This window comes from Strongylocentrotus purpuratus, unplaced genomic scaffold (genome assembly GCF_000002235.5).
Source record: "Strongylocentrotus purpuratus isolate Spur 01 unplaced genomic scaffold, Spur_5.0 spur5_scaffold_20, whole genome shotgun sequence".
NCBI classification, from domain to species: Eukaryota; Metazoa; Echinodermata; class Echinoidea; order Camarodonta; family Strongylocentrotidae; genus Strongylocentrotus; species Strongylocentrotus purpuratus.
The window spans coordinates 4,770,153-4,796,323 of NW_022145606.1; the positions used below are offsets into that span (position 1 = coordinate 4,770,153).

The 26,171-nt window shown below is 36.6% G+C and overlaps 1 protein-coding gene across 5 annotated transcripts in view; it reads left to right on the plus strand.

Annotated features, from left to right (window-relative positions):
- LOC587953 (dynamin-binding protein) overlaps window positions 1-25,036 on the plus strand; it is a 56,937-nt gene extending 31,901 nt beyond the window's left edge. For 2 of the 5 annotated variants that reach the window (XM_030992648.1, XM_030992649.1), the window contains 16 exons: window positions 2,460-2,580; window positions 2,932-3,023; window positions 3,574-3,629; window positions 3,922-4,015; window positions 5,277-5,382; window positions 6,150-6,280; window positions 7,853-7,957; window positions 8,351-8,482; window positions 9,036-9,197; window positions 12,598-12,690; window positions 14,983-15,075; window positions 18,046-18,228; window positions 19,488-19,673; window positions 20,174-20,372; window positions 21,416-21,537; window positions 22,128-25,036. In XM_030992648.1, coding sequence (XP_030848508.1) covers window positions 2,460-2,580; window positions 2,932-3,023; window positions 3,574-3,629; window positions 3,922-4,015; window positions 5,277-5,382; window positions 6,150-6,280; window positions 7,853-7,957; window positions 8,351-8,482; window positions 9,036-9,197; window positions 12,598-12,690; window positions 14,983-15,075; window positions 18,046-18,228; window positions 19,488-19,673; window positions 20,174-20,372; window positions 21,416-21,537; window positions 22,128-22,304 — 2,052 coding nt within the window. In that variant the 3' untranslated portion in view covers window positions 22,305-25,036. Of the gene's footprint in view, window positions 1-2,459; window positions 2,581-2,931; window positions 3,024-3,573; window positions 3,630-3,921; window positions 4,016-5,276; window positions 5,383-6,149; window positions 6,281-7,852; window positions 7,958-8,350; window positions 8,483-9,035; window positions 9,198-11,091; window positions 11,179-12,597; window positions 12,691-14,982; window positions 15,076-18,045; window positions 18,229-19,487; window positions 19,674-20,173; window positions 20,373-21,415; window positions 21,538-22,127 lie in introns of all 5 variants that reach the window. The other 3 variants (XM_030992651.1, XM_030992650.1, XM_030992652.1) reach the window with 3 other exon arrangements.
- Window positions 25,037-26,171: the final 1,135 nt, after the last annotated feature.

Genomic DNA, 26,171 nt, shown 5'->3' on the forward strand with positions numbered 1-26,171 from the left:
TTCCTGTGAATCTAAAAGTTGGGGTCTGCTCGTTATTTATAAGGATCGCTATTCATTTTGTTACACGTTATGGATAGCGGTCCTTATGAATAATGGTCCTTATGAATAGCGGTCCTCATGGATAGCGAGCTTGACCCTAAAAGTGACATCCCAAGGAATATAAGCTGTATAGGGTGATTGCAACATACATGCATATACTATCTTGTGTTTTATTGCCTCAAATGAAATCACAGAGCATCTGTTTGGCGCCAGAAGGGCATTGACTCAAATGCTTAACTCACAGATAACGCCCTTCTAGCTCTGAAAAGTTGACAAATGGTTTTATTTGTTGTGCAGTACGTTCCCCATTAATGCACTTGTAGCTGGAGAGGGATGCATGATCACCTGTAGAAGCCAATCGGTTACCTTTTGATACGTAAATAAGATTTGCAAGTTATACTAACACTGGATGAGCACTGCACTTCAGATTCTCCTTCCCGTCCTTCTCTTTCCTAACACTAAACCTTATTTAATCGTATACAACATTCTGTATGCCGTATAGCTTATAAACCCTTTAAACCATATACACCTCATACAACCTTATACATTTTTCTACCTTATAAACCATATAAACCTTATACAACCTGATACAAAATTTCTTATACATTATAACCCCTTTAAGCCATATAAACCTTATATGACAACCTAACACTTTATGCAGCACAATTGCACATTGTAAACCTTCCACAAACAACCTTATGCAACAACATTATACATCGTAAACCAAATACAAACAACCTTAAACAACAATATACCTTGTAAACCATATAAGCCTTATACAAGAACCTCATACAAAAATCTTAAAGTTCAAATCTAGATCCTACCTTATTAGCAAACCTTGACTATTTGTAAAGTGGTTTGATTCTTAAACAGAGCTTTGTCAGTATATCTGTATGTTACATTGTATTTTAGTATTTTCAAATTATTCAAGGAAGTCTTGTTTCAGCTTGATTTAGATGAATAAACTAAGTTATTAATTTTAAGGGAAAGGGAATCTTGATAACTAACTTCTTTGAATAAAAGGCATGGAAAATCAGAGAAACTAATTGGGTTACTTTTTTCATAATGTCTGCTAAATAAGGAGAAGATTTTGAAAATTCACATTGACCTAAAATGGAATAACTCACCAATTGATCAAACATTTCTGAACTAACTTTGAGTTTACTTGAATGTGCTTTATGATGAATGCACTAACTTTATGAGACGTACATGTATGGCCTGCTACTTGTACAATTGAATGTATGTGATGTATAATTGAATGCATTTGATATGCAATTGAATGCATGTACTGTACAATTGAATACATGTACTGTACAATTGAATGCATTTGATATATGCAATTTTACGTCAACTAACTTTCAATGTACTAACCTAGATATATGATACTTGCACTAATGCTTGTGTGCATGCATATAATATACATTAACTTACTTTGGATTGCATTTTGAAATATTAAATTAATTTTTTTATTGACATTTTCTTTTTCAGTTATTTTAGAAACGAACACATTTTTCTGAGCTGGAGTGAACCACTTGTGAAATATTGTTGTAAAGTTGTAGTTAGCTGTTGAAGTGTGTCACTTTCTCACTTTGTGTGAAATCTGTCAGTATCTACACAAAGTGTCTACTCTTTTCTTCCTCCAAAATTACTAGAGTGTATAATATATCTTGTATTATGTCAGGTCAATCTAATTCTATTTTCATTAAAAATCCAGTTCAAAAACATCCAATTACAAAAGGACATACATTATGGAATACAAACAAATACAAACATAAGAAGAAAAACTTACGACAAAAGGGGAACTAATGATTAAGCACGGTGAACCAGTATGCAAAGGGGGAATTGTAGCAAAGTTCCTTGTCAGGGGTGATCCCAAGAATAATTATAATTTCACATTGTAAACAAAGGAAGGGGTGTGGTCATTGGAGTATTACTATGCTTTCTACATCTATATTTCTTTACTATCTACACATATGTGTTTTTTTTTATTTATAGCAAAGTATAGTAGTGCATATATTTTCTCAATTTGTTGTGTCTATATAGTCTAGAAGTCTAACTAGTACATGTCTGATTTATTTGTATACCAGCAACTACTCTATATTTTCCTTTTTCATTTTGACAGTGTCAATATTTACTTGACAATCTATGTTTGAAGTTGCAAGTTTAAATTTTCAATACTTGTGCAGATATTGTCATCAAATTGGAGTATTTGTCTATGTTGTTTAATGGAATTAGTTGAAAATTTGAAAGTTAAAGAGTCACCGTTTTCCTTACAAATGAGCACATTTGAAACTGTAATACATTGGCACTATTATATTTTCTTCATAAACACTAGCAACTGCAGAATGATATACACAAATACAATTAAAAGAGGAATAATAAGATTTGTTAAATAATTTGTTTGTTTTCTTTTTAATCAGGCCAAAGGGTTAGAGCTGGATGTTCTTTTTGGTAACATGGAGCAAGTCATAGAGGTTGCAGAGAGCTTCCTGCACGACATCGACGCTGCAGCAGAAAAACCTATAGAAGATCAACTCTTTGGTGAGCTAGCATTGGAGTCAGGGTTCAGGCGTGGTTAGGGTAAGGGTTTGGGTTAGGATTAGGGTCATACAAGGTCGCAGAGAGCTTCCTGCACGACATTGACTTGGTTATTAACTTTGGTAATCAGTTGAAGCTATTGGCTTAGTATTTAACCCTGAAGTTAAGACAGCTACCTGGCAGACATAAGCTAATTATTTTTGAGGCTTTGATTGGCAGGCATATGGTTTGTTTTCTACGCAGTCATCATAAGCTACGCAAAGGAGTTCATGTGAAAGATCAATGAAGTGGACAGGTTGAAATTTTTTAAAGAAAGATAAACTTGACTGTAATGTTTTGTATGTTTCTCTACAGGTAAAATCTTCATGGACCATTCCCGTAATCTTCATGAAGCATACGCTCAATACTGCAGGAATCATGATGATGCTTCCGCTCTCCTCGAAAAGGTATCATCATGACATTTTAAATTTTTTTTAAATCTATTTGTTATCCAAATTTTTATAAAAACAATAACGATATCAAGTGCTAATGACATGGTATGATATATATTAACATAATAATAAGATAATAATGACAATGACAAGGACAATGAGAATAGTAAATAAAATAAAGATCTCATATTGAGTTCATAAACATACCATTGCATAAGTCTTATTCGGCAATAACCACATATTCACCTAAATGCATAATCTTATATAACATTAAGCTTCAATATCCAGTTCTTGAAATACAATGCAAAGGTGTGTTCTTCTCTAGTATCCTGTATTCTGTATCCTGTATTCTACATTTTTCTTGACATGAATGCTTTAAAATCTTGATAGGTCTGTTAGAACTTACATCTATCAATATAAAATGTTAAACATGAGAATAACAAGTTGATGAGAGGTGCGTGGCCAGTTGTGACTAACATACAAGTACATTAAACACAAATAATGATTATTTTAAAGAGGATTTAGGCATGGTGTGATCAGGTTTTGTTTTATGTTTGTTTTCCAGTACGAAGAAAATCCAGAAGTGCAGGAGTATATCAACCAAGGACTGGAATTAGTGAGGTAGGTTTAAAAGGCCGGTTATTTGGGAACTCTCTCAGCCAATGGATGGATTCACATTAGCCTCTTCACATCACCTAGAGGATGCTATGTGGTCAATGCCAAACCTTACTCTACTGACACTACATGGAAAGGATATCTGGTTAAGAGCCTTATGAGAAACAGTCCTTATTGTCATCAAGTCCACTGGAAGCGAACTAGTGACCACAGAGAATAAACATGCTGAACTCATCTTGATTTTGGAAGCAGATGACACTTGACCGTATCTGAATCCTCTCTTCTTTCTTATTTTCAGGCAAAGTACCAACTGTTGGGATCTAGCTTCATTTCTCATCAAGCCGGTCCAAAGGATACTCAAATATCATCTCCTCATCGCAGAACTCTACAAGGTAAAGATTTATTTGGTGGTTCTTAATAATAACAATATAATAATATTCTGATTTCATATAGCGCCCAATACATAGATACAATGATGTGTCTAAGCGCTTTACATATATGTTATGAACCAGATCTAGCCACCCCGACCTGTGATGTTTAGCTCTGTAAAGATGTCATGATCTCTTACATATAAACAGTCAAACCTGCTTTAGTGAACACCTACATTTATATAGAAAGACCACATGTTTTATTTTCCCTTGAATATGGTTTTTCATTGAAACATGTACTAAAGGAACCTGCACATAAAGACCACATGCCTATAAAGATCACTTTTCTTGCCTCCCTTTGGTGGTCTTTAAAGACGGGTTTCACTTTTCAATTATTTTTTTATGAAGCGCAAATTAGGTGTCCAACATTAGCCCAGTCACATCACCTAGTAGATGCAATGTGTTCCATGCCAAATCTGAATGAACTGAAACTATGTGAAAAGGATAACTGGTAAAGTGCCTTATGAAAAACGGTCATTATTATCACTATGAACATGACTGACAAAGAAAGCGGACAAAATATACAGTTCCTCAGGTAGACAAAGGAACATCCCTTCACTGCTATTATGTCAAAATGAGTAGAACAGGTGTCACATGCATATTCACCTTTTTACATAATAGCAGTGAAGGGATGTTCCTTTGTCTACCTGAGGAACTGTATATTTTGTCCGCTCTCTTTGTCAGTCATATTCGTGGTGTATGATCAAGTCCACTGACGAGGCTAATGTTGGACACCTATTACAAGTTCAAGCTTTACATATACAAACAGTTATTGCTGATTTGGTTCTCTCAACTCACACCTGTGGGATTCTGCAGGCACCTTTCTGCCATGAGAAAACTTTTTAATTATCCATTTGCAAAAAATGAATTGTCCTGTATGTGCTACTCTCTACCAATAGGAAATTACTCTCTCTCTCTCTCTCTCCCTCTTTCTATCTCTCTCCCCTTTTTTCTCTGTCATGTTCTGTTTCTATTATGTGTATTTGCTCTCTTTCTCTTTGTCTTTTCCTCTCCCTATTCCCCCCCCCTCCCTCCCTTTCATTCTTTCCCTCCCTCCCCCTCTCTGTCTCCCTCTCTCTCCTTCACTCTCTCTTCCCTTCTCTTACCCCTCTCTCTCTTCCCCTCTCTATCCCTATCTCTCCCTCTCTCTCTTCCCCTCTCTATCCCTATCTCCCCCTCTCTCTCCCCTTCCCTCCCTCTCTTTCTCCCTCTCTCTCAATCTCAGTACACTGAGGAAGAGCATCAAGACAGATCAACTCTCAAGCTTGCTCTTTCTACCATGACAGAGGTGGCGACAGACATTAATGAATTCAAGAGGAGAAAAGATTTAGGTAACATCTCAATTCTTCTATTGAGAGTTATTGTAAGAATGAAATTGTCAATTAAAGAGGAGAAAAGATTTAGGTAACGTGTTGGCTATTATACAGTGGGCTTGCGGGTGCACCATGTGAGAGAGAGGGAGGATTGAGGAGTCCTGACAAGGACTCTCGGTAATCTTTCTTGAGGGTTTTTTGTAGTCTATTGTTGGCTATTGATTATTATAAGAATGAAGTCATGAATTAAAGAGGACAATAACATCTCGGCTATCTCGAGTATTATTATAAGAATGAAATAGTGAATTAAAGAGTCAAAAGGATTTAGGTAACATCTCAATACTGACTAAGGTAAGAATAAAATTGTGAATTAAAGAGGAGACAAGATTTAGTCTTAGTTAAAGAATCTCACATGACCATGTCTGACCAATCATTTGATTAGAATCTAGGAGTAATAACCAAGCATTCACGAGAGGAACGTTCAATTATATACAGTTAACAACTAAATTATTCATGACCCTTGTAAAGTTGATTTTATGAAAGATGGACTTGTTCAAGTAGGGTCTTTGTTCAATATTCTTAAATGTAAACTTTGATATGGCACATTATTTAGAAACATAAATTGGACAATTTAATTTTTCATAAACGTAAAATTTACAAAACTTGGTAAGGGTATGAATGATTTAGTTATCTGTCTGTAGTTATCACGTTTTGCCATGGCAACTTTTTGGGGTGTTTTAGAGCTAACCAGTTTTGTATCCACATCTCTTTTTCTTTTTTGTCAGTCTTAAAGTACAGACACCGAGGTCAGGAGGCGATGTCTGATAAGCTTGGAAAGATCAACTTGCATTCACTGCGTAAAAAATCACAGAGAATCAACCAACGATTCACCCAGATGACAGGATTCGGTACACAGGTATGTTACATTTCTCTTTCTTTTCCTCATTCTGCACCTTCTTGAAATAATGGCCCAAGTCACATTTTGAAGATAATAATATTTTTGCCCCAGTCATCTCTTCATGAATGCAGAGATGCCAACTAGTACGGATTTCCCGTAATTTCTACGGGAAATCGGCCGATTACGGGCGGTACGATTTTCATACCATAAATCCCGGATTTTGCCGATTTTGCCGATTTTCAAAATTAGCACTTTAAGGTTTAGCACGTACTTTTGACTATTGCAGCGCAGCCATCCTTGAATCCATGCATAGAAATCCCATAGGGCTTCCGATTGGACAATTTGTTATCTAGCACACCCCTTTCACAGTGCAGGTGCATACATGTGCTTCGCGAGCGGGGGCCGGGTGAAATACCTCTCTTGGCCGCGCGGCCAGCGCCAGGCCTCGCTACGCTAACGCCGTGTACACTGTCGGATTTCTCACAGGCTGTCACAGCGTTCGTCGATTTTCGTCGACAATCTGAACTCATGTTGGTTGGATTTAGATATCAATCATCATGTCTTCCACAACTAAGAAGCGTGGCAAGAAGTTACAGACTTTTAAAGAAGAATACAGTAAGAAATGGAAATGCATCGTGTAACACCAACTAATGAACAGGTATGTTACTTTTATTTAACTTGTTGTGCTATCCCGCTTGCCTGCGGGAGCTGCGCTTGCCAACGTGCAGAAAAATTTGCGTCGCGCAGAAAATTACGGATTTTGTCTCCAAATTACGGATTTTTAGCCTTATGATTACTGATTTGTGCTCTGAAAGGTTGGCATCCCTGTGAATGTGAAAAAAAACCAAAAACGGCCTGAAAAACCCTCCATCCAGCAGGTGGAGGGCGATGACTTGTCAAAAAGAAACAGGTTAATGTCACACTCTTCTTTAGTGGCCAGATGTGACAGATGTTAACAAATTGAATCCGTTTATGATGCAGACACACATAAGGTGGCTATCCACCTTTGTTAAATGGCATATGTGCTAAATTGAACATATTCATGCTGCTTATACCCAGTTAGTATAATGGCCTAAGTGAAGCGTGTGAAAAAAAAAAAAAAAAAATTATATTATTGAGTAAACCCAAAGTAAATGAGTAATCTAATCCTCTAATGAAACAGATTTGATAGACTGCATTATTTGTATTTTAATAGTCATATATCCACAAACTTTCCTGTGTAAAATTATGTTTTGTTCAGTTTTCTCTGTTTTTCTCAAATTTTGAAAATATGACTTAGACCATTATTTTAGGAAGGTGACAATATAGTAATGACAAATTCCAATGTAATCTGTCATTTTGTAGCTACCAAATTAACTGAACACATTGCTTGCCTGCAAGGTGCCGTGATTGTTTTACACATTAGAGATCCTTAAATTTTTTGTTATTATTAACATGGTGGCAACTAGTGTAAAACATATCTTTCTGTTCCTGGCCGCTCTTTGAGGATTAGGTGTTGTAAAAGTGTGATTGCTTGATGCCCCTGTGTGATGACGCTAGAGGGGATTTAAAGCTTTAATGATCTGTTTTCTATGTTATCTTTTATCTCAGACTATTGATGAAGAGTTTGATCGAGCAGAGAGGAGTTTCCATACTCTAGAGAAAACCATCAAGATCTTCGTCAAGGATGTCCATGCGTACCTAGAACAACTCAAGGTAAAGTCTTGCCATTTTTTATAGAATTTATTTATTAATCACATCCGTATGCACATAACTTGCAAAGTACTCAGATGTCCTTTGGCAAGACATTGATCTGCATTTGCCACTCTCCACCCAGGTTTTAAAATCGGTACCTGGTAGGATGCGGAAGTTAATGTGATTAGATGAGCAAGTGTCAAATGTAAAAACAAAAAATGACGCCTGGCTGGAATGCTCCCCAGGGCGTAGAGAATGTGCATACATTGTGTGCGGGTAAGCATGAACACGATGACAGAGTTAATGATATATCTGTAAAGTGCTTTGAGAAGGCATGCGGACCTGAAATGCAACATGAAAGAACAAACTATTATTATTATTACCTTTTTTTCTTCTCTATTGTGTTTGCTACAGGAAGCTACATCAGTAGAAGCAACAGTAGGAAGTGATATCTCTGATTACTATGCCAACCAGTCAAACCTCCATGAGGTAAACAAGTATGAAGCAGTACAGAACCATCTTGCCAATAAACTCTACAAAGATTACGTAAGTTGAAGATGATAATGATGACAGTGATATTGATGATGATGATGGGGATAATGACAGTGATGATGATGATGATGGTGATGATAACTATCATATTCAGAACCATCTGGCCAATAAACTACAAAGATTACGTAAGTTGACGATGATGGTGATGATGATGACGACACTGATGATGATGATTATAACAATGATAAATGACGATGACGATGATAATGACGATGACGATGATGATGATGATAATGATATTGATGAAGGTCTTATACAGCATCGTCTTCGGGACTAAACTCTAACAAGATTATGTAAGTTGAAGATGACGATGATGATGATGATAGTAATGATGATGGTGATGAAGGTCATATACAGAATCATCTTCACCAATAAACTCGACAAAGATTACGTAAGTTGAAGATGATGACGATGATGATGGTGATGAAGATAGGGATAATGTAGATGATAATGATGTACATTGCAATGCCTAAGCCATCAAACATTACATCAATTCAAAGAGAACCACCTGAACGTCTTCACGATCTGTCTTTTGTTTTCTCCGCAGACGTTATTCGTGCAGCAGAGAGTGATGTCTCCTCTCAACAGTCTTCTCAACATGTTCCAGGGCCCGCATAAACTCATCCAGAAGCGCTACGACAAGCTGCTTGATTACGATAGCTATATCAACAAGGCTGAGAAGACCAAGGAGAAGGATAGGACTAAGCAGGTATTTATAAAAGCTTTTAATCCTCAAATTGGCAAAACGTGGCAAGCATTCGCTCTACATGCCTCACTAGGCCTGTCCTCATCACCTTGAGTTTGCCACATAACCCGCTATTTTCAGACTTGGAATATTATTATTATTATGAAGCTCAAAATTGCGTCTTCGCCAGAAGTACAGGACTAAGCAGGTATTTAAAGTCCCACTGCACTACTTATAGCTACTTGCGCCCTCTATAGAGCAAGCAATGCCTAATCGGTGACCATTGGTCCCCCATGGACCCCTTTTTATTATGTTTAAAGCCTCACTGCACTATTTATTGCTACTTGCGCCCTCTATAGAGCAAACAATGCCTAATCGGTGACCAATTGCAAATTAGTCAGTTAATTTGCGTCTTCAACAACCTGCAGTTGCAATTAGTGGTATATTTTGTCGAGAAATCTTGGTCTTGTGTCCGTCTGAGCTAGTTTGTGCTGAGTGTATCGGTTTGGTGAAGACGCAATTTCGAGCTTCGGGATAATATCCCGAAAACTGAAAATAGCGGGTTATTTGGTAAACTCACGCTGATAAAGAAGGGGTCTATTGATATTCACAATTCATCAACATATATCATTCAGGCTTTTAATCCATTAGAGCATTTCATCATGCAACCTTTTACACTCCAATCAATTTGATCATTTAATACCTTTCATGGCAAAGCATATTGACATCTGGGAAGGATCCTTTATTTGTACTGTATTCAATGCTCCCCGTTTCCATGAGGGAAAATGACCTGTCCTGCCACCTTCAAAAGATCCCTTAAAACTCACCTTTTTCCCCAGTGATCTATGTGATCCAGTGGCGGATCCAGGGCCCCCCCCCCCCATGAGAAAAAAAAATCATGTAAAAACACATGATTTTTACCTTTTTTTGGGGTTGGCGCTCAAGGGGGGGGGGATGCAAATTTAAAAATTTCCGTGGACCAAAAAAAAAAAAATGTGCTCACTACCCCCCCCCCCCCCCCCCCTCCCCCCCCCACTCCCCACTGAGCGACTTTTTAGCCAGCGCGATTTTCAAATTTTCGGGAGCAAAAAAAAAAAAATTGGCCCCCTCCCCTACGAAATCCTGGACCTGCGCCTGATGTGATCTACTTCCTGTGAATTTTTTTGGTCCTCTTTCCATATATTTTATTTGTAAGCGCCGTGGTAATTATTGTTTTTAGCGCTACTAAATATTCTATATTATTATTATTATTTGTACTAATAATGAAAGTCAATTGATTTTCTCACCGTATGTATCGTTTCAGTCTTGGGTCTCATTCAGCTATGACAAGGTTTTACCGTGGTGTTTTAAAATTGTTATGATGATGTTGAGTGTGATATGCATCACAGTTCTTTATCTTATAACACAGAGACCAGTGAATATACATGCAGAACCTTTGTTGAGGGCTTTTACTTCTTAGAAAACCACAGCATTTTCTTTTTCGGGGATTAACTGCCTCATATCTAAACGAGCCTTTGGGATTTTTGTTACACCGTTTGTACTACATAATATCAAGGGGTCAATGCTGTACTAGCCAATAAAAGCCTCACTGAGTACTACATGCATACTGCAGTCAAACCTGCTTTAGTGACCACCTGTAAAGAAAAACCACCTGTCTACAAAGACCACATTTCTTGTTTCCCTTGAAAATAGTTTCTCATTGGAGCATGTAATAAAGGAACTTTTACATAAATACCACCTGCATGTGAAGACCACTGTTCTTGTCTCCCTAGGGCAGTCTTTATAGACAGGTTTCACTGTATCTTTATGAAGCCCAACTGCGTATGATACAGTACACAGTTTTCGTAAAATACTGAAGGTTTACGTACAGTATAGAAAACCAACCTTCTTTGTTGCTTGTTATGTTCCCACCATGAAGTATAAATACAAGAAGAAGGAAGGCAGCAGTGAGGAAGACGACGAAACACGCCTTAGCCCACGACGATCGAGCGCTAAAAGGTCAAAGGTCGGATGCAAGCCCTCTAGTGGGTGCTTATCTCTTCACTTCAGTATGCAGTGTTTTCATCATTTTTTTTTCTTTTATTAACCCTCACCATTTTGAAGTGATTGTATTTGAAGCACTGTTTAGACATGATGCTGTAAACAGATTTGGAAAACCACCGGGGTAGATATTTTGGTGTTCCTTAATGACAGGGGCAATATTTTTATGATGGAGATGAAAACATATTACTGGCAGGTATCATAGGCCCCTTCCTTTCACCTCAATTATTTCAATATGGTTTGACTCAATAACCTTTTTTATTTAGAACCCTAAAAGATATATGCCACATTCATGCACTCACTGCATCCATTTTTATCTCATCGCTCTACTGCATTTATTGGCAGGAGTTTTAAAAAGAAAAATAACCTGTAAGATCCTTCAATTGGCAACACTTAGAGAGGTTCAAATTTGTTGTTTTTTGATCAAATTTTTTTTTTTCTTTAACTTTCATAGACATTACATTATATTTAACAATGTAGCTATAAAAAGGCAATATTTATTATTGCCAATTTGAATCCTCTCCTTCAAATCATCAAATTTTTTGGTGGTAGGTTTTTTTCAAGTGGTTTGCAGTGTTGTGTCTAAACTGGGCCCTGTTTCATGAAACTTGTTATCATGTACAAGTTATAGTAGCCATAGTTTGTTATTTAACCTACTGAAATCACTGCTTTTCATTGACTGTACATGATTTTGTCATCAAATGTTGGCACTTGTTTGGCGAAACAGGGACCCTGGCTCTTAGGATTAGTTACACTCTAACCTTTTCAGTAGCTTTCACAATATTAAGTCTGAATTTCAATGGAAAGAGGGACAGTACAGTCATCGACTCTGCACTAAAAAATAAAAGACAAAATATGAAGGAGTATGACCCTCTTCACAAAAGTTCTGCGATTCAAGTTTGAGAATTGATATTTGTCTCTTGTTACTATAAATGTATAATTATGTTTTAATTGGTATCATTGACAAGTTTGTACAATAATGCCCTATTTGTAATAGTTATGCAGTTGTCACAAGAGCAAGTGTCCTGCAACCTCTTTAAGATCAGACTTGTTCAACAGATGCCCCTATGATCCTCTTTTTCTTATGTTAATTGAGAGCTGATTTGATGAGATAACCACCTGTTAGTGACCACGCTGGGAGGTCTGATCCTTCATGGCCAAACTAGTGCAGATAGACTTTAATATGTCTCCCTCATCTAATCTTTCACATCTTTCCAAGCAGTTGTCATAGGAGCAAGTGTCCTACAAAGTTTCCAAGATCAAACTTGCTCAATATCGGAGGATTTCCTTTTTTCAAGACTTTGATTTCTTTAACCAGTGTCTCTCGTCTCATCTTTCTCATCTTTCCTTATCCCTTTCTTTCTGCATCACATCCATCCCTTAGTCTAAGCACAAGAAGAAAGACCTTGACAGTGATGACGATGAGGCTACGACCGTGGGTAGCCCCCGGCGGCTCAAGGAGAAGGTCTCTAAAGAGGTCGGGAAACACAACTTTCAATTTGCATGCCCAAAGTCAATGTTGTGCCCCAATCCATGATGGTTGTCGTTGTAATCTAACTGTTACCCCTCCCCACTCCCCACCTCACTTGCCTTGCTTCAGATTTGTCTTGCATTCCTCAGAGCAAAGATCGTTGTTGTTAAATGTATAGATGTAAAATAAAAGAACAAAAATGTTTGGAGAAGATGAGAATAAGCCTTCGGATGTTGGGAAACACAACTTTAAATTTGCATGGCCAAGATTACTGTTGTGTCCAGAACCCCTTATGACCAATGTTGTCTAACTATTGTCCCCACCCCACCCCCTCTACTACTCTTCCATCCTTCCAACCCTTTACCCCTTTGTTTATGGTATATTTGTACTCACTAGATTGTAATGTATAGTTTGGTTGGTAGAAGTGCCTATTGGAGGTGTAAAATAGAAGGCCAAAATGTTTTTGAAGATAAGAATGAGGGTCATTTATGAAGTAGTTTAATTTGTTCAGAAGTTTTCATAGGTAATATGTGCATGACTTTGATCCAGAGTTGTGATTCAACTGTCTTTCCTCTCCTCTTGTTTCTGGTTCACTTGTATTACACATACCTGATTACTTTGTAGACAGAAATGTGGGAGATGAAAGGCTATTTTTAGATTGGTGTACTTTGTTGTTACACAGACTTCAAAAGAGGTTTTGAAACACAACTTTCAATTTGCATGGCCATGATTTGTTAGTCAAAGTGGTTTAACTGCTGTCTCCCCCTTCCTCCTCTCCACCCTTCCACCCCTCCTGGTTTATTTTGTTGTCGGTTTAGTTTTCAATTTATTGTTGGTAGAAGAAGATGTAAATGGCAAATAGAACAAAAATAGAAGAATAAAGAATGTTTGATGCAGATCGATGAGAATGAGGTTTTATTTGATTGAAGTTGCCCGGACGATTTCAAAGAGGTCAGGAAGCACATTTTTTAATTTGCATGGCCAAGATCCACACTGTATTGCACTCATTTGTGGTGGATGTGTTGTAATTGTTGTCTCCCCCTCCCCCTTGTTTCACGTTATATGTTTAATAGTACTTAACTTTGCATAGATGTTTGTTGTCTAATTGTCGCTAATGCAACTACAGTATTTGGCCATAGAGGGCAGGACCGGCCATGGGTTTATTTGGAAAAGGTACTTCCGGTTCCCATACCGATCCAATGGGTCAGGAACCAAGATTTGGAACCAATTCAATAATTAAAGGTAAAAGATTACTATGGTGCCATCATAGATATCATCAAATCATATGGGGGAGTTCATGAAACCTGAACAATAGTTAAGTAAAATACCGGTAAGGAATTACTTGACTCTGCTGTACATCCTCTATGGAATCCGGAAGAAATATTGTCTTATCGCGTTCCCTAGTATCGTATCTGCGCATGTCCTCTCATCCCCAGTGTGAGAGGAAGGTTGCCATATACTGGCAAACATTGTATTAGCAGTAGGGTCAATTGTAGTGCATGTAGATCAAAAACATAATTAGAACAAAAAAGACATTTGAAGAAGCTTAGCATGAGGTGGATTTAGTGGAAGTTTTAACAGGTTTAAGATGTTTGGTATGTATAGGGTTAGGTTCAAGATAAGTTTAGTGTTAGGGACTGGTTTTAGGTCAGTGGTCAGAGTTTTATTTGGTGATGTGTGAAGCAATTGTGATTTACTGATTGTATACTGGATATATGCACCAACAGGTTAATGCAGGTGTGTATGTGTAATTTCACGTGTGTGAATTTGGATTTGAATCCATCACGGTTCACCGTCTCCGTTTTAATGGCCGTCCTTTTTATTTAATGTTACCGGTATCTGTTAATCACAAATTTAAGGAATAACACAATTTGTGTGCTGTACATGAGCAGAGAAAGAACAAATCACAGAATATGTTAAATCTATTTTCAATGTTGCACATTGTGCCATTCATGCATAAGAATGATTTAATTGTGTGTAATCATTATAGTCTCTAAATTGGCAGTGCAGTGTGAATGTATAATTAATAATTGTGTTTGAAATGGCAGCTTTTTGCAGAATTCAATGATTTTCATCCACATTAGTTGATTCCTTATATATTTTGATGTATTTTTTGAGCTACCGGTATGTAGGAGTGGGAAACAGGAAGAATATGTGCCAATTCGAGGATGAAAAGTGATTTATTTAGGTAGATCGATCTTGAGATCACTGCTATGTCTTTGTAGAAGAAAGATCCTGCCTTTTTTTCATGATTCTATTCCTCTTGCTATATCTCCTTTCACATCAAACCGCCCGTAGTCCAAACATAAGAGACTCACAGACAGTGCTAGCGAAGATGAGGCGACGACCGTAGGGGCGCCCCGACGTCTCAAAGAACGACATCCAAGAGAGGTTTGGGAAATGAGACGCCAAAATTATATCTGCCTGCCCCTCGTCTTGTCTGTGTCAGTGACAATATTTTTTTAAAGAAGAAGAAAACATAGAGAAAGATTGTGGAGTTGAGATGTTCTTGAAAAGAGTGATATAATTTTTAATGAATGAATATTGTATCCTTTGTGTTGATAACCACTACATGGCGCATGCTTTACATTCTTGTCAACAAGTGTTTGCAATAAGTGCCTGAATGATACATTATTAGTTTAAAATTGGACAAATTCTTAATTTAAATGTGTATATTTGTCATGCAAATTCCCCTGCATGATACATGTACTTGTTTATCAAACCAGAAAATCACTCACTTGATCTTGGGTTTGGTAGGAGAGTGTATGTGGGGGGAGGGGTGGCTTAGTTGTGCCAGGATGTGAGTAAGGTTCTTCATGTTGGCATCTTCATCATCATCATCATCATCATCATCATCAACTATTACAGTTAGCACGTTCCCTCTCATAAAGGGTTACTGACTTTCGCGCCATGATGACACTCCCTCCCTCATCTTCTTCTTGTCTTGAGCATCCTCCTCATTTTTCCAAACCTTACTGCTTTCTTTCTTCGCCATATCTTTCCATGAAAATGTCGGCCTTCCCTTCCCTCTTATGCCATCCACTTCCAGATCCCTCACTCATTTCACAGGTTCATCATCTTCCCTTCTCAACACATGACCCATCCATCTCAATCCACTTCTCTTTACCACTTCCACCAGCGTTCCTTCCAGACCCCACCTTTCCATGAGCTCACTTGTGTTCATGCTAGCTCTTTTTGTTTTCCTCAAGATACCTTCTACTACTGTCTTCACATTCCAAGTTTCTGAACCACTGATTCCAGTTTCTGAATTTATTTGTGCAGTAAAGGAACATCATATCATTTAGTTGAAGTGTACACATTTTTTGTTCATGAATGATTACAGATACATGTACTTGCATGGAACATGAAAGGATTGATGATAATCTGTGATTCCTATATTTCCATATTGATCTTGTTTATGACTGAATGATATATGTACCAGTACCTCTGTATTGTCCCTACACTGATTCATTCATTTATTTGCCCTTATTTCATTGTTTGAGAGAGTTTGTTTGATTTAAATGCTTCTCAAGTCCTGCTTCTCCTAATTCAAAGAAAATGAATGTCATTATAATTATGTTTTAAGTTTCTAACTGTATGCCTCTGCCCATCAAAAGCGGTGCAAGAGGCAGTGTTCTACCATCTAATAACAAGGCCTTCATTTGCAAGCTCCATATATCATATATTTCCTATCAATACTGTTTATCATATTAATGCTAATTTATCTTTCTAACATTGTTGTGAAGATTTTGCTTGATATTTGATTATTTGCATCCATTACATTCACATGTACGCTGTGTCATGTACCCGTCTTCCGTTTACAAACATTTTATCTGTTTCACATGTTTATGTCCTAACATTTGGTCCAGAAAACATACTACTGTCATGCTGGTGTAATGCCATGATTTATATATATATATTTTGCAAGGAATGACAAAGTTAAAAACTAAATTATTCATACCCTTAACAATTTTATTGTTAAAGGAGGTGAAAAATTAATTATTCCCCATTCATGTTTCTTGAGAATGTGACATTTTACAGCATACTTGTTAAAAGTATTCAACAAAGGCCCCAAGTTTACCAGTCCACCATTCATTTCTTAAGTCACGAACTACACACAAACATAACTTTTACAAGGGTTATGAATAATTTAGTTGTTAACTCTAATGATAGTGTGTGGTCGAATGAGACACATGAATGTTCTCAACTTATTTCAAAGAGCATGCTGTGTACTGTATATGAACATCTAGTGTATGATTTGGTTTGAGTTTTTATGTTAACCCACATTATATGGAGCCTGTCTCAACTATCCACCAAAAAGAAAAAAGTGATTATGCATTTGCTTCTAACGTATGTGAGAAACATTTTAATTGAAGGCCTACGTGTACAGGTATGTGAAACTGTCCAAAGTATTTCCATCCATTACCAAGTATTATTGAATTGTATCATGGAAATTTGTGAACACAACTTAACATGAAAACATTACTGTTATTTGATGTTTTGTCTGATTCAACCTATAAGTAGAGCAGGGGGCTGTTGCACAAAACTTAACATTGATGGTAACTTTGCCATCAATGGTAACTACCATGGAAACCTTGATTTTGATTGGCTGTTGAGCCCTGTTACCGTGGTAGTTGCCATTGATGGCAAAGTTACCATCGATGGTAAGTTTTATGCAACGGGGCCCATGTATCAGCTTCATATGGTCATCAGATACACGTCCTAGATGTGGTCGATAACAACAAAATTGCTGAATAGATTTTGCGAGTGTGTCTTCTTTCTATTCACCTAACATAAATGGTAATAGTGTGGACCTGTTGTGATGATGTTATATACTAACCCTGTCCCCAATCTTCATCTTCCTGTCCCTCATTCTCTCTCTTTCTCTTTCATTATAAATTTTCTCAACAAAACAGTAAATTTGTTTGTAACTTTGCCCGTTTTTTTAGATTATACTGTTACAACTTTTTGGGACCGAAACTAGATGTTTATGCAGCCTAACTCAAGGGGCTTGTGCCATGCAAACATTGCTTTTTAGAATGCCCCTGCATTTCATTGTGTAAACTTAGCTCAATAATATTCCATTATCATTTCCAGTTTTTCAATTCATTTCTATAATTCCATAATAAAAACAGTTACATCAACATGCAGTAAATATAATAGAAGTACGACTTATACATAATTATTCTATTTCAGTTGCAATATTTTTATTTTGTCTTTTATAAATCTCATGACATTGTTTGATATCAATATTGAATTTCTATCTACCTTGTACATGTTTATGTTCATATCAAAACAGAAATCTATAAATCAAACCAAACCAATTAATTTGTATATTTCTCTTTGGCTCTATCTTCTTAGGTCAAGGATGAGAAGGAGGTTGCAAGAAAGAATTACGAGGCTCTTAACATTCAACTCAAAGACGAGCTACCTAGACTATGCTCCATGTCACTGGCGCTCTTTAAATCCTGCGTCATATCTTTCATAGAGGCTGAGAGAGATCACATTAACTCGACACTCAAGAGGCTTTATCCCTTGATTGAGGTAAAACGTAATTGGAGAAAAGGATATAGAGTACCGAAGCTGTGACATCATAAAAATCTATTTGTCAGAATTTCTCAAATTTTGTTTATTCCCCCGAAACAGCATCAAAAATAATGTCCAAATGTCGAAATCCAATGGGGTGAGATATGACCATCTGAATAAAAAGATTTCCTATAGGAGCTCAGTGTTTTTTCCCTCTGGTTTGTAATGTTATGAACCAGATCAAATAACACTGAGTTTATTAAATATATTTGTGGCTTCCACCCACTAAATAAGATCGATTGATCGATCTGTATCAATAAGGTCGATTGATCGACCTGTATTGAAAAACACAAGTCAGAAAAAAATCTTGGAACCAGCGGGATTTGAACCTGCCATCTACTGCTTGCCAGGCAGCGACTCTACTACCAGGCCATCACTGGTCCATGGCACAGTCACGATGAACTAGAAACAAATACCTAAGCTCTCCTGATTAATTCTGACTCATTAATATTCATTAGTCCGCCATAGGACAGTAACTTTTATAAATGTAATGCTTCCTGGGAGAAATTTCAATTATTAAATATATTTGTGGCTTCCACCCAGTAAAAAGATCGATTGATCGATCTGTATCAATAAGGTCGATTGATCGACCTGTATTGAAAAACACAAGTCAGAAAAAAATCTTGGAACCAGCGGGATTTGAACCTGCCATCTACTGCTTGCCGGGCAGCGACTCTACCACCAGGCCATCACTGGTCTATGGCACAGTCACGATGAACTAGAAACAAATACTTAAGCTCTCCTGATTAATTCTGACTCATTAATATTCATTAGTCTGCCATAGGACAGTAACTTTTATAAATGTAATGCTTCCTGGGAGAAATTTCAATTATTAAATATATTTGTGGCTTCCACCCAGTAAAACAAAAACACTGAGTTTGTATAGAAGTTCAACATGACACACATTATGTTTGATTTTGAGGTAAACATTTAAGAATTCTTATGCAGCAATAAACATGTATATTTACATGTTCAATATGTTTGTATGACAAATAATTGAAAATGACGTACATGAACCATAGTTATAAAAACTTTTCCTCCTTCTTTTATCTTCGTCTCTATCGTCAAATCCACTAACTTTCAGGTGCAAGAGTTCTTTTGCTGCATGCACAGGTACTTTAAAATGTATGTGTATGAAACATAATTGAAAATATCCTACATGCACCATTATTTATAAAAACTTGTTCTTCCTCATTTGATCTTCCTCAAATTGGCAGCTCTCGATCGTCAAATCGACCGACATGACAAACATCATGTCTGACTTTGAGACGAGCCATCAGGACGCATCTGAAGGGATGCTCATCTATTCCTTTGTACCGAGAAACTTTGACCGGAAGGTCGACAAGACGGAGAAGAAATCAAAGAAGCCGTTCACCGAGCCGAAAGTCCCTGCGAGTAAACCGGTAAGATCAGACTCATAACCATTGTCTATATAAAAATTCTTTAAAATTTGACATTATCGGGGGAAAGGCTGTTCCCTCCCTTCCCCCTCCCACAAAAAAGGAAAGGTAGGGAATCAGATGTATATTATACCAAGGTATATAAAAATTAAAAACTAGTTCATTGTTCATTGTGGGTGATAAACGTTTTTGTTCAATACAAGAAGAGATATCTTGTTGCTTGAGATATTTCAAGAAGTATACGTTGAAAGCTCGATGCAAGGTACAATGTCAGAGCAGCTCTTTGCTCTTTCCATGTCACAATTGATAACAAAAAGACTTTTGATAATGATTTTATATATCGATTGCAATCATTCCAATTTTACTCTCCATTGTACAGCAATGGTCTAAGGATCATAGCAAGGCACAACGTCAGAATCACTCGATGTACTTCACGTCTTTGTACAAAACATCACTGATGAGAATGCTTTAATAAGTTCAAATGTCTCTCTTTGTTTCTACAGCCATCGTCGAAAGCTCAGAGCGAGGCGCAGCGTCAGAGCGTCATGACACGCTACCCAACAGGCCGGGTTTACCAAGTGAAGTCCAACTTCATTGCTCAGCAGCCGATGGATATTAGTGTGTACAAGGCTAACATCGTGGGTATCATTAAAGAACAGGATCCGACCGGGAGCTCTGATAGGTGGTACGTCGACAGTGGAGGTAAGAATTAAAGCCACAGCATTTCAATATCATTACAATACCATTGCAAAACCATTACAATACCACTACAAGACCATTACAATACCATTGCAATACCATTACAATACCATTGCAATGCCACTGCAATGCCATTGCAAAATCATTGCAATACCACTACAATACCACTACAAAACCACTACAATACCATTACAATACCATTACAATACCATAACAATACCATTTCAATACCATTACAATACCATTACAATACCATAACAATACCGTACCACAACCATTCCAATACTGTTACAATACCATTACAATACCATTACAATACCATTACAAAACCATTACAATACCATTACAATACCATTACAATACCATAACAATACCATTACAATACCATTACAATACTATTTCAATACCATTACAATACCATTACAATACCATTACAAAACCATTACAATACCATTTCAACAATACCATTTCACAAAACTTGTCATCAATGAAAAATGACAGGTTTTGTTATAAGCTACTGAAATCCTTGCTTCTGATTGATTATAAGCAAATTTGTCGCTGATTTTTGTCACTAATAATTGAAGAAAAAAAAGGCCCAGGGAGGTGTTTCACAAAGATTCTAAGTCTAACTTTACTCTAAGTTGGACTTATGGAGAGCCATTTGTAGCCATAAAATGAAATATATTCAAAAACAAAAATTTAAGTATTTTAGACTTTTCATAAATTCCCCATCAAGAACATGTAATCTCCCATGATATCAGAAAATATGTATGATTTGAATCAACATTTGTATGCCTTTTAGAATAACTTTTACAAAATATTCTCAAAGATGCTAACGGCTTTCCATAATTGTTAAGTCTGTATCTAATAACGAACAGAGGAGCGAGTATGCATAGGACATCCGTAGCACGTAGCCATTTTTATTTTTTGCATGTATACCACTTATGATATTCACGTAACCTTTAAAAAGACATGTTAAACAAACATTTTCCTACATCATTTGTGAACAATCCTGTCAAATACTTTGATTTTGATTCTCTTGACAGCATCCCAAGGGTTTGTACCGATGGGTATCCTAGCAGCATGTAACGAAAGTCACTCAACAAACATCTACTCCAGTGATGATGAGGCCAATAAAGGGCCTTATAGCGACCTCGGGTCACCCCAGGTAAGCCACAAACTTCTTCCAAAATAATGATGAAACATAGAATAACTCGCTGCAAATCATTTATTATTTCTTTTTCAGGTCCTCTAACTTTCAACATGTTAAAACTACAGTCAAACCTGTCTATAGCGACTGCCCAAGGAAAACAGAAAGTGTAATGACATTATTATGCAGTGTATCAATACACTAACTCATACATTACATATCGTAATCTTTTACAACAGTAATATTATGCAGTGTATTCATACATTACATATCGTAATCTTTTACGACAGTATTATTATGCAGTATATTCATACATTGCATATCGTAATATTTTACGACATTACTGTTATGCATTGTATTCATACATTACATATCCCAATCTTTTATGAGAGTATTATTATTCAGTGTATTCATACATTACATATTGTAATCTTTCACAACAGTATCATTATGCAGTGCATTCATACATTACATATCGTAATCTTTTACGACAGTATTATTATGTAGTGTATTCATACATTACGTAACGTAATCTTTTGCGTCAGTATTATAATGCAGTGTATTCTTACACTAATTCATACATTACATATTGTAATCTTTTACGGCAGTATTACTATGCTGAGTGGGGCTTTACGGCGAGCAGTCCGAATGAGCTGAGCCTGACAGAGGGCGGTGTTGTGACGGTCATTGCAGCTCAAGACACAGAAGGCAACTCAGAGTGGTGGTTGGTCGAGAAAGACGGAGAACAGGGTTTCGTCCCAAGCACTTATCTAGCCAAAGTCTAAAACCTCACCATTACTATTAGTAATTCTATTTTTTGTCCCCTGTTTGTTGTCGTTGTGATTAAACTTCTTGATAATGATATTCCCTTCTATTATCATGCTTACCACATTGTGATGTAATGTTCCTATGCAAAGGACTCTGGTTATTAATTTGCGACTTTAGCTCTCAAAACCGTAGCGTTCGTTCGTGTCTCCTTAGACCAAGATTAATGTATCTTTATCTTCGGAGTAGTTGCTACAACCGGCCGTGTCAGACACGTTGCCCTGGGGTGCGAGATAGGACTCTTGTAGCGTGCAATAACAATTAACATTACCACATAAACCGTAGCGCTCAGCGCATTCGAAGAGTAGATCCTACCAGGTACCACCATGTGGAAAATCTAGATTAGATTTAATGTCTTGCCAAAGGTATTTGATGTTGTGGCAGGGATTTGAACCCTGTATCTTTTGGTTCACAGTCTTGAGACTTATCCACTAGACCACAACACCTCTAAACGTAATAGCGGCAGAGACTAGATTATGGCCGGGCTTGCTGGGGTTTTCATGTGAAGTGCACTGTGATCTGGGGCTGTATCCATCTCGTTATGTTGATGGAGAAATCATTATAATTAGCAAATTGGCAACTATATAAACTGAGGTCAAAGGTCATATGTTTTATTTCATGTGATATCTTTTAATGGTAATAGAGAGGTTATTAATTTCAAATGACAAACATGTGAGGTAATGTGTATTAGTATACAGTCTCGGTGTAATAATGGATTTCAACATATCATGAGTATTTATTATGTATAAATAGATTAAGACCCTATGTTTATAACATGCATATACTTTGTGATAGATTACTGGTATTTATTTTTGGTATGAGAGTAGTGTATTTTGTGTAGATCTTTTTTTTCTGCTGAGAAAAGAAATATATTTATTCAACTGTTGTCTGTGGCCCGTTGTGAATGTCTTTCCATTGTTTAGATCTATGAGTGAGTGTTATATTTATTTTGCTTAATTGTGCTTCTAGTATAGTTATATACCAGCTTTTCTTTCATTATTTAGGATGTGGGTAGTTACACTGTTTTTCATCTTACCAAAGTACATGGTTAACTCGACAAAATTTTCAAGTATTTGATTGAAAAAATTGAACTCGTTTGGGTAAGACTGCTGCCATAAACATCCATGCTTGTGCACTTTCACAACTCACATCAACCGGAAATATTTGAGTGATTGATTGGCTCAAAACGGTTCCTTAGGTATAGAGGGTCAATAAGTTTTCACTTGAATTCGACAGAAAATAAAGTACTTAACTTATAATGTTCAGAAGAATATTTCACAGACAGACCCTCTTGTGAACATTTTCACGAGGGTGTTAACAAAAGAAAAGACAAATACTTGATGGGTTTACAAGGTAAATATAGTTTCATAGATTTAGAGGTTTATGACAAGGTTTTTAGTGGTAAGTACTTCAGGGCTTTAGAGGTATGGTGTGGATTTGACAGATAAAAAACAAGTTAAATGTTATGTGTACTTAATTTACACATTACCGTCCATGTACAGTGTACTTACAGTAGCATGCCATTTTTTAAAAACACATTTTCACTTATTGACGAAATTCTCTTATATATTTTAACACTGGAATACCGTACATTAAAAGAAGGAAAAGATAGATAGAAAGTTGCTTGTACATGGGGCTGCAGGGTAGAAGTTTTATTCAGAGGATTGCGGCAAAAGGCTTTAAGAAATCAGGGTCTTTCAAAGTAATTTATAGAAAAGAATTGTTTAATGTGTGCTGTTCATTAACACATTCTTGTGTGCATCCTTTCACAGTTTATTGACCAAAAAACAAACTGCTTACATGAATGATCGTTAAGTGAAACTGCCCCATTTTGTTAATTTCCACATACTCTGTTGCTTAGATTTCCTCATACACCTGCAAAAAAGGACTAGAGCAGGAAGAATATTACGAAGGGGTTAGAAATAGGAATCGGTTTATTTTGCCTCATCTGCATTATTTTATTCATTTGCTGCATATTGTTTTCATCAGCATTAAATAAAGGATGATGGTGCTCTGAATAAATGATTTATTCTCTTGAGCTGCAACTACATGATATGAATCATTGTTTTCATCAGCATTTAATAAGTATTTGCTTTTGCTATCTTGCCAATTATTAATTTGATTCAATTCAATTCAATTGTTTGTGGCTCCTCAAAAAATTTGCAGCTATAGGAATGTTCTTCTTCCGAGCAAAGCTTGTCTACATGGTCTATCGATAGTAGAATCTTTGCAATCTCCAAACAAAACAATGATAAGAAGAAACAATGAAAACAAACCCCACCCCATACCTTTTTTAGGGTGGGGGGGGGGGGCAGGTTTGATTGTTACTCATAGCATACCTTTCAAGCACGCTACAAATTTTGATTTAACTATTAAAGCCACACTGTACTAGTGAATCCCCTCTAGCACCATCTCAGGTCAGTTGTAGCAGTAGGGTCCCATTAATCGCTGCGTTGTTGGTTCTCGCATTGAATCCTCTGTCTGCGAAGCAGAGATTGGGTATTTGGTTACACACTGGTGGCAAGTTGACCAAGAGATGGCGCTGTGCAATAAACAGTATGCTAGGGCAAAAATTTCAGTTGAGTATCACTTTAAACAAATCTCAAGGGCCATTTGACTACCTCTTGATTGAAGACAGTCCCCAGTTCCACTTTTTGTTATGATTAAAAAGTGACAAAGGTGTGAAAGCTCATCTACACCTGTATAATTGGCTAATTTTTCAGTATTTGTTTTTCTTCTCTCAGATATTAGAGTTCTTAAAGCATTGTGATATTCAGTAGGCTTGTGGGTGCACCATGTGAGAGAGAGAGAGAGAGAGAGAGGGGGGGGGGATTGAGGAGTCCTAAAAAAGACTCTGTAATTTTTCTTGAGGGTGTGTAGTCCTGAAAAGGACTGTTTGTGTAGTCTTGAAAAAGACTGTTGGTTATCTTTCTTAGCTTATAGTTCTAAGGAGAACATGGTGCACCCGCAAGCCTGCTGTATATCTACATCACCATGCAAGCCGACACTTACAAGCAGCATTGTGATATTGTTATACATCGTTATGTTTGTTCTTGTTTTTTTCTGGTTTTATTTTGTATTAGACCCAATTGATGTTAATGTAATCAGAAAAAGTTAAAATTTGATATTAACTGTATTTTGATGTTATACACATACAGGAAACATGAATTATTATATTGAGGTTTTAGTGATGTTATGCAAAATGTGAACGATATTATGCAGTTTTTCCTTGCGTGAAATACATGTAGCTTTAGATCTTTGCGTCCAATACCATTCTATGTACAATGTATACTCCTGATCACCCGCTTCGTCCATTTTGTATATCATAGTTTTTTTTATAATAAAAGTGCAAAATGGGGTTGGAAATTCAAAAAAAAAATTGAGCATTGTATTTTTAAATTGGTGGACTGTATGAGGAGTTATTCCTTAGCTGTAAATGTAACAATGACATTGCTAGCAATAAAATGTGTTGTCTGTTTGGAGCTGAAGGGCTTTAACTTGTATTCTTAGAAACAGAGTTAAAGCCCCTATGGCTCTAAACAGACAATGTGTGTGTACATTAATGTATGTATCATTATTTCAATGTTAATCCAAAAACAGATGTATAAGTAGAAATGGTGATTTATTTTTGTGTATGAATGGAAAGTGGTTTTCCTTTTGATATTAAGTATTACTTATTATACATTCTATAAAAGTTTCAAAAAATCAGGTAAAATTGTGTTTTTAAGTGTAAGTCTGAGGTGGTATGCTTGCAATTATTTTATCTCTTATTTTAGGGAAAGTTTTGTAGAATTGTCATTTAAAAGCTTAACCATGATGAGGTGTTG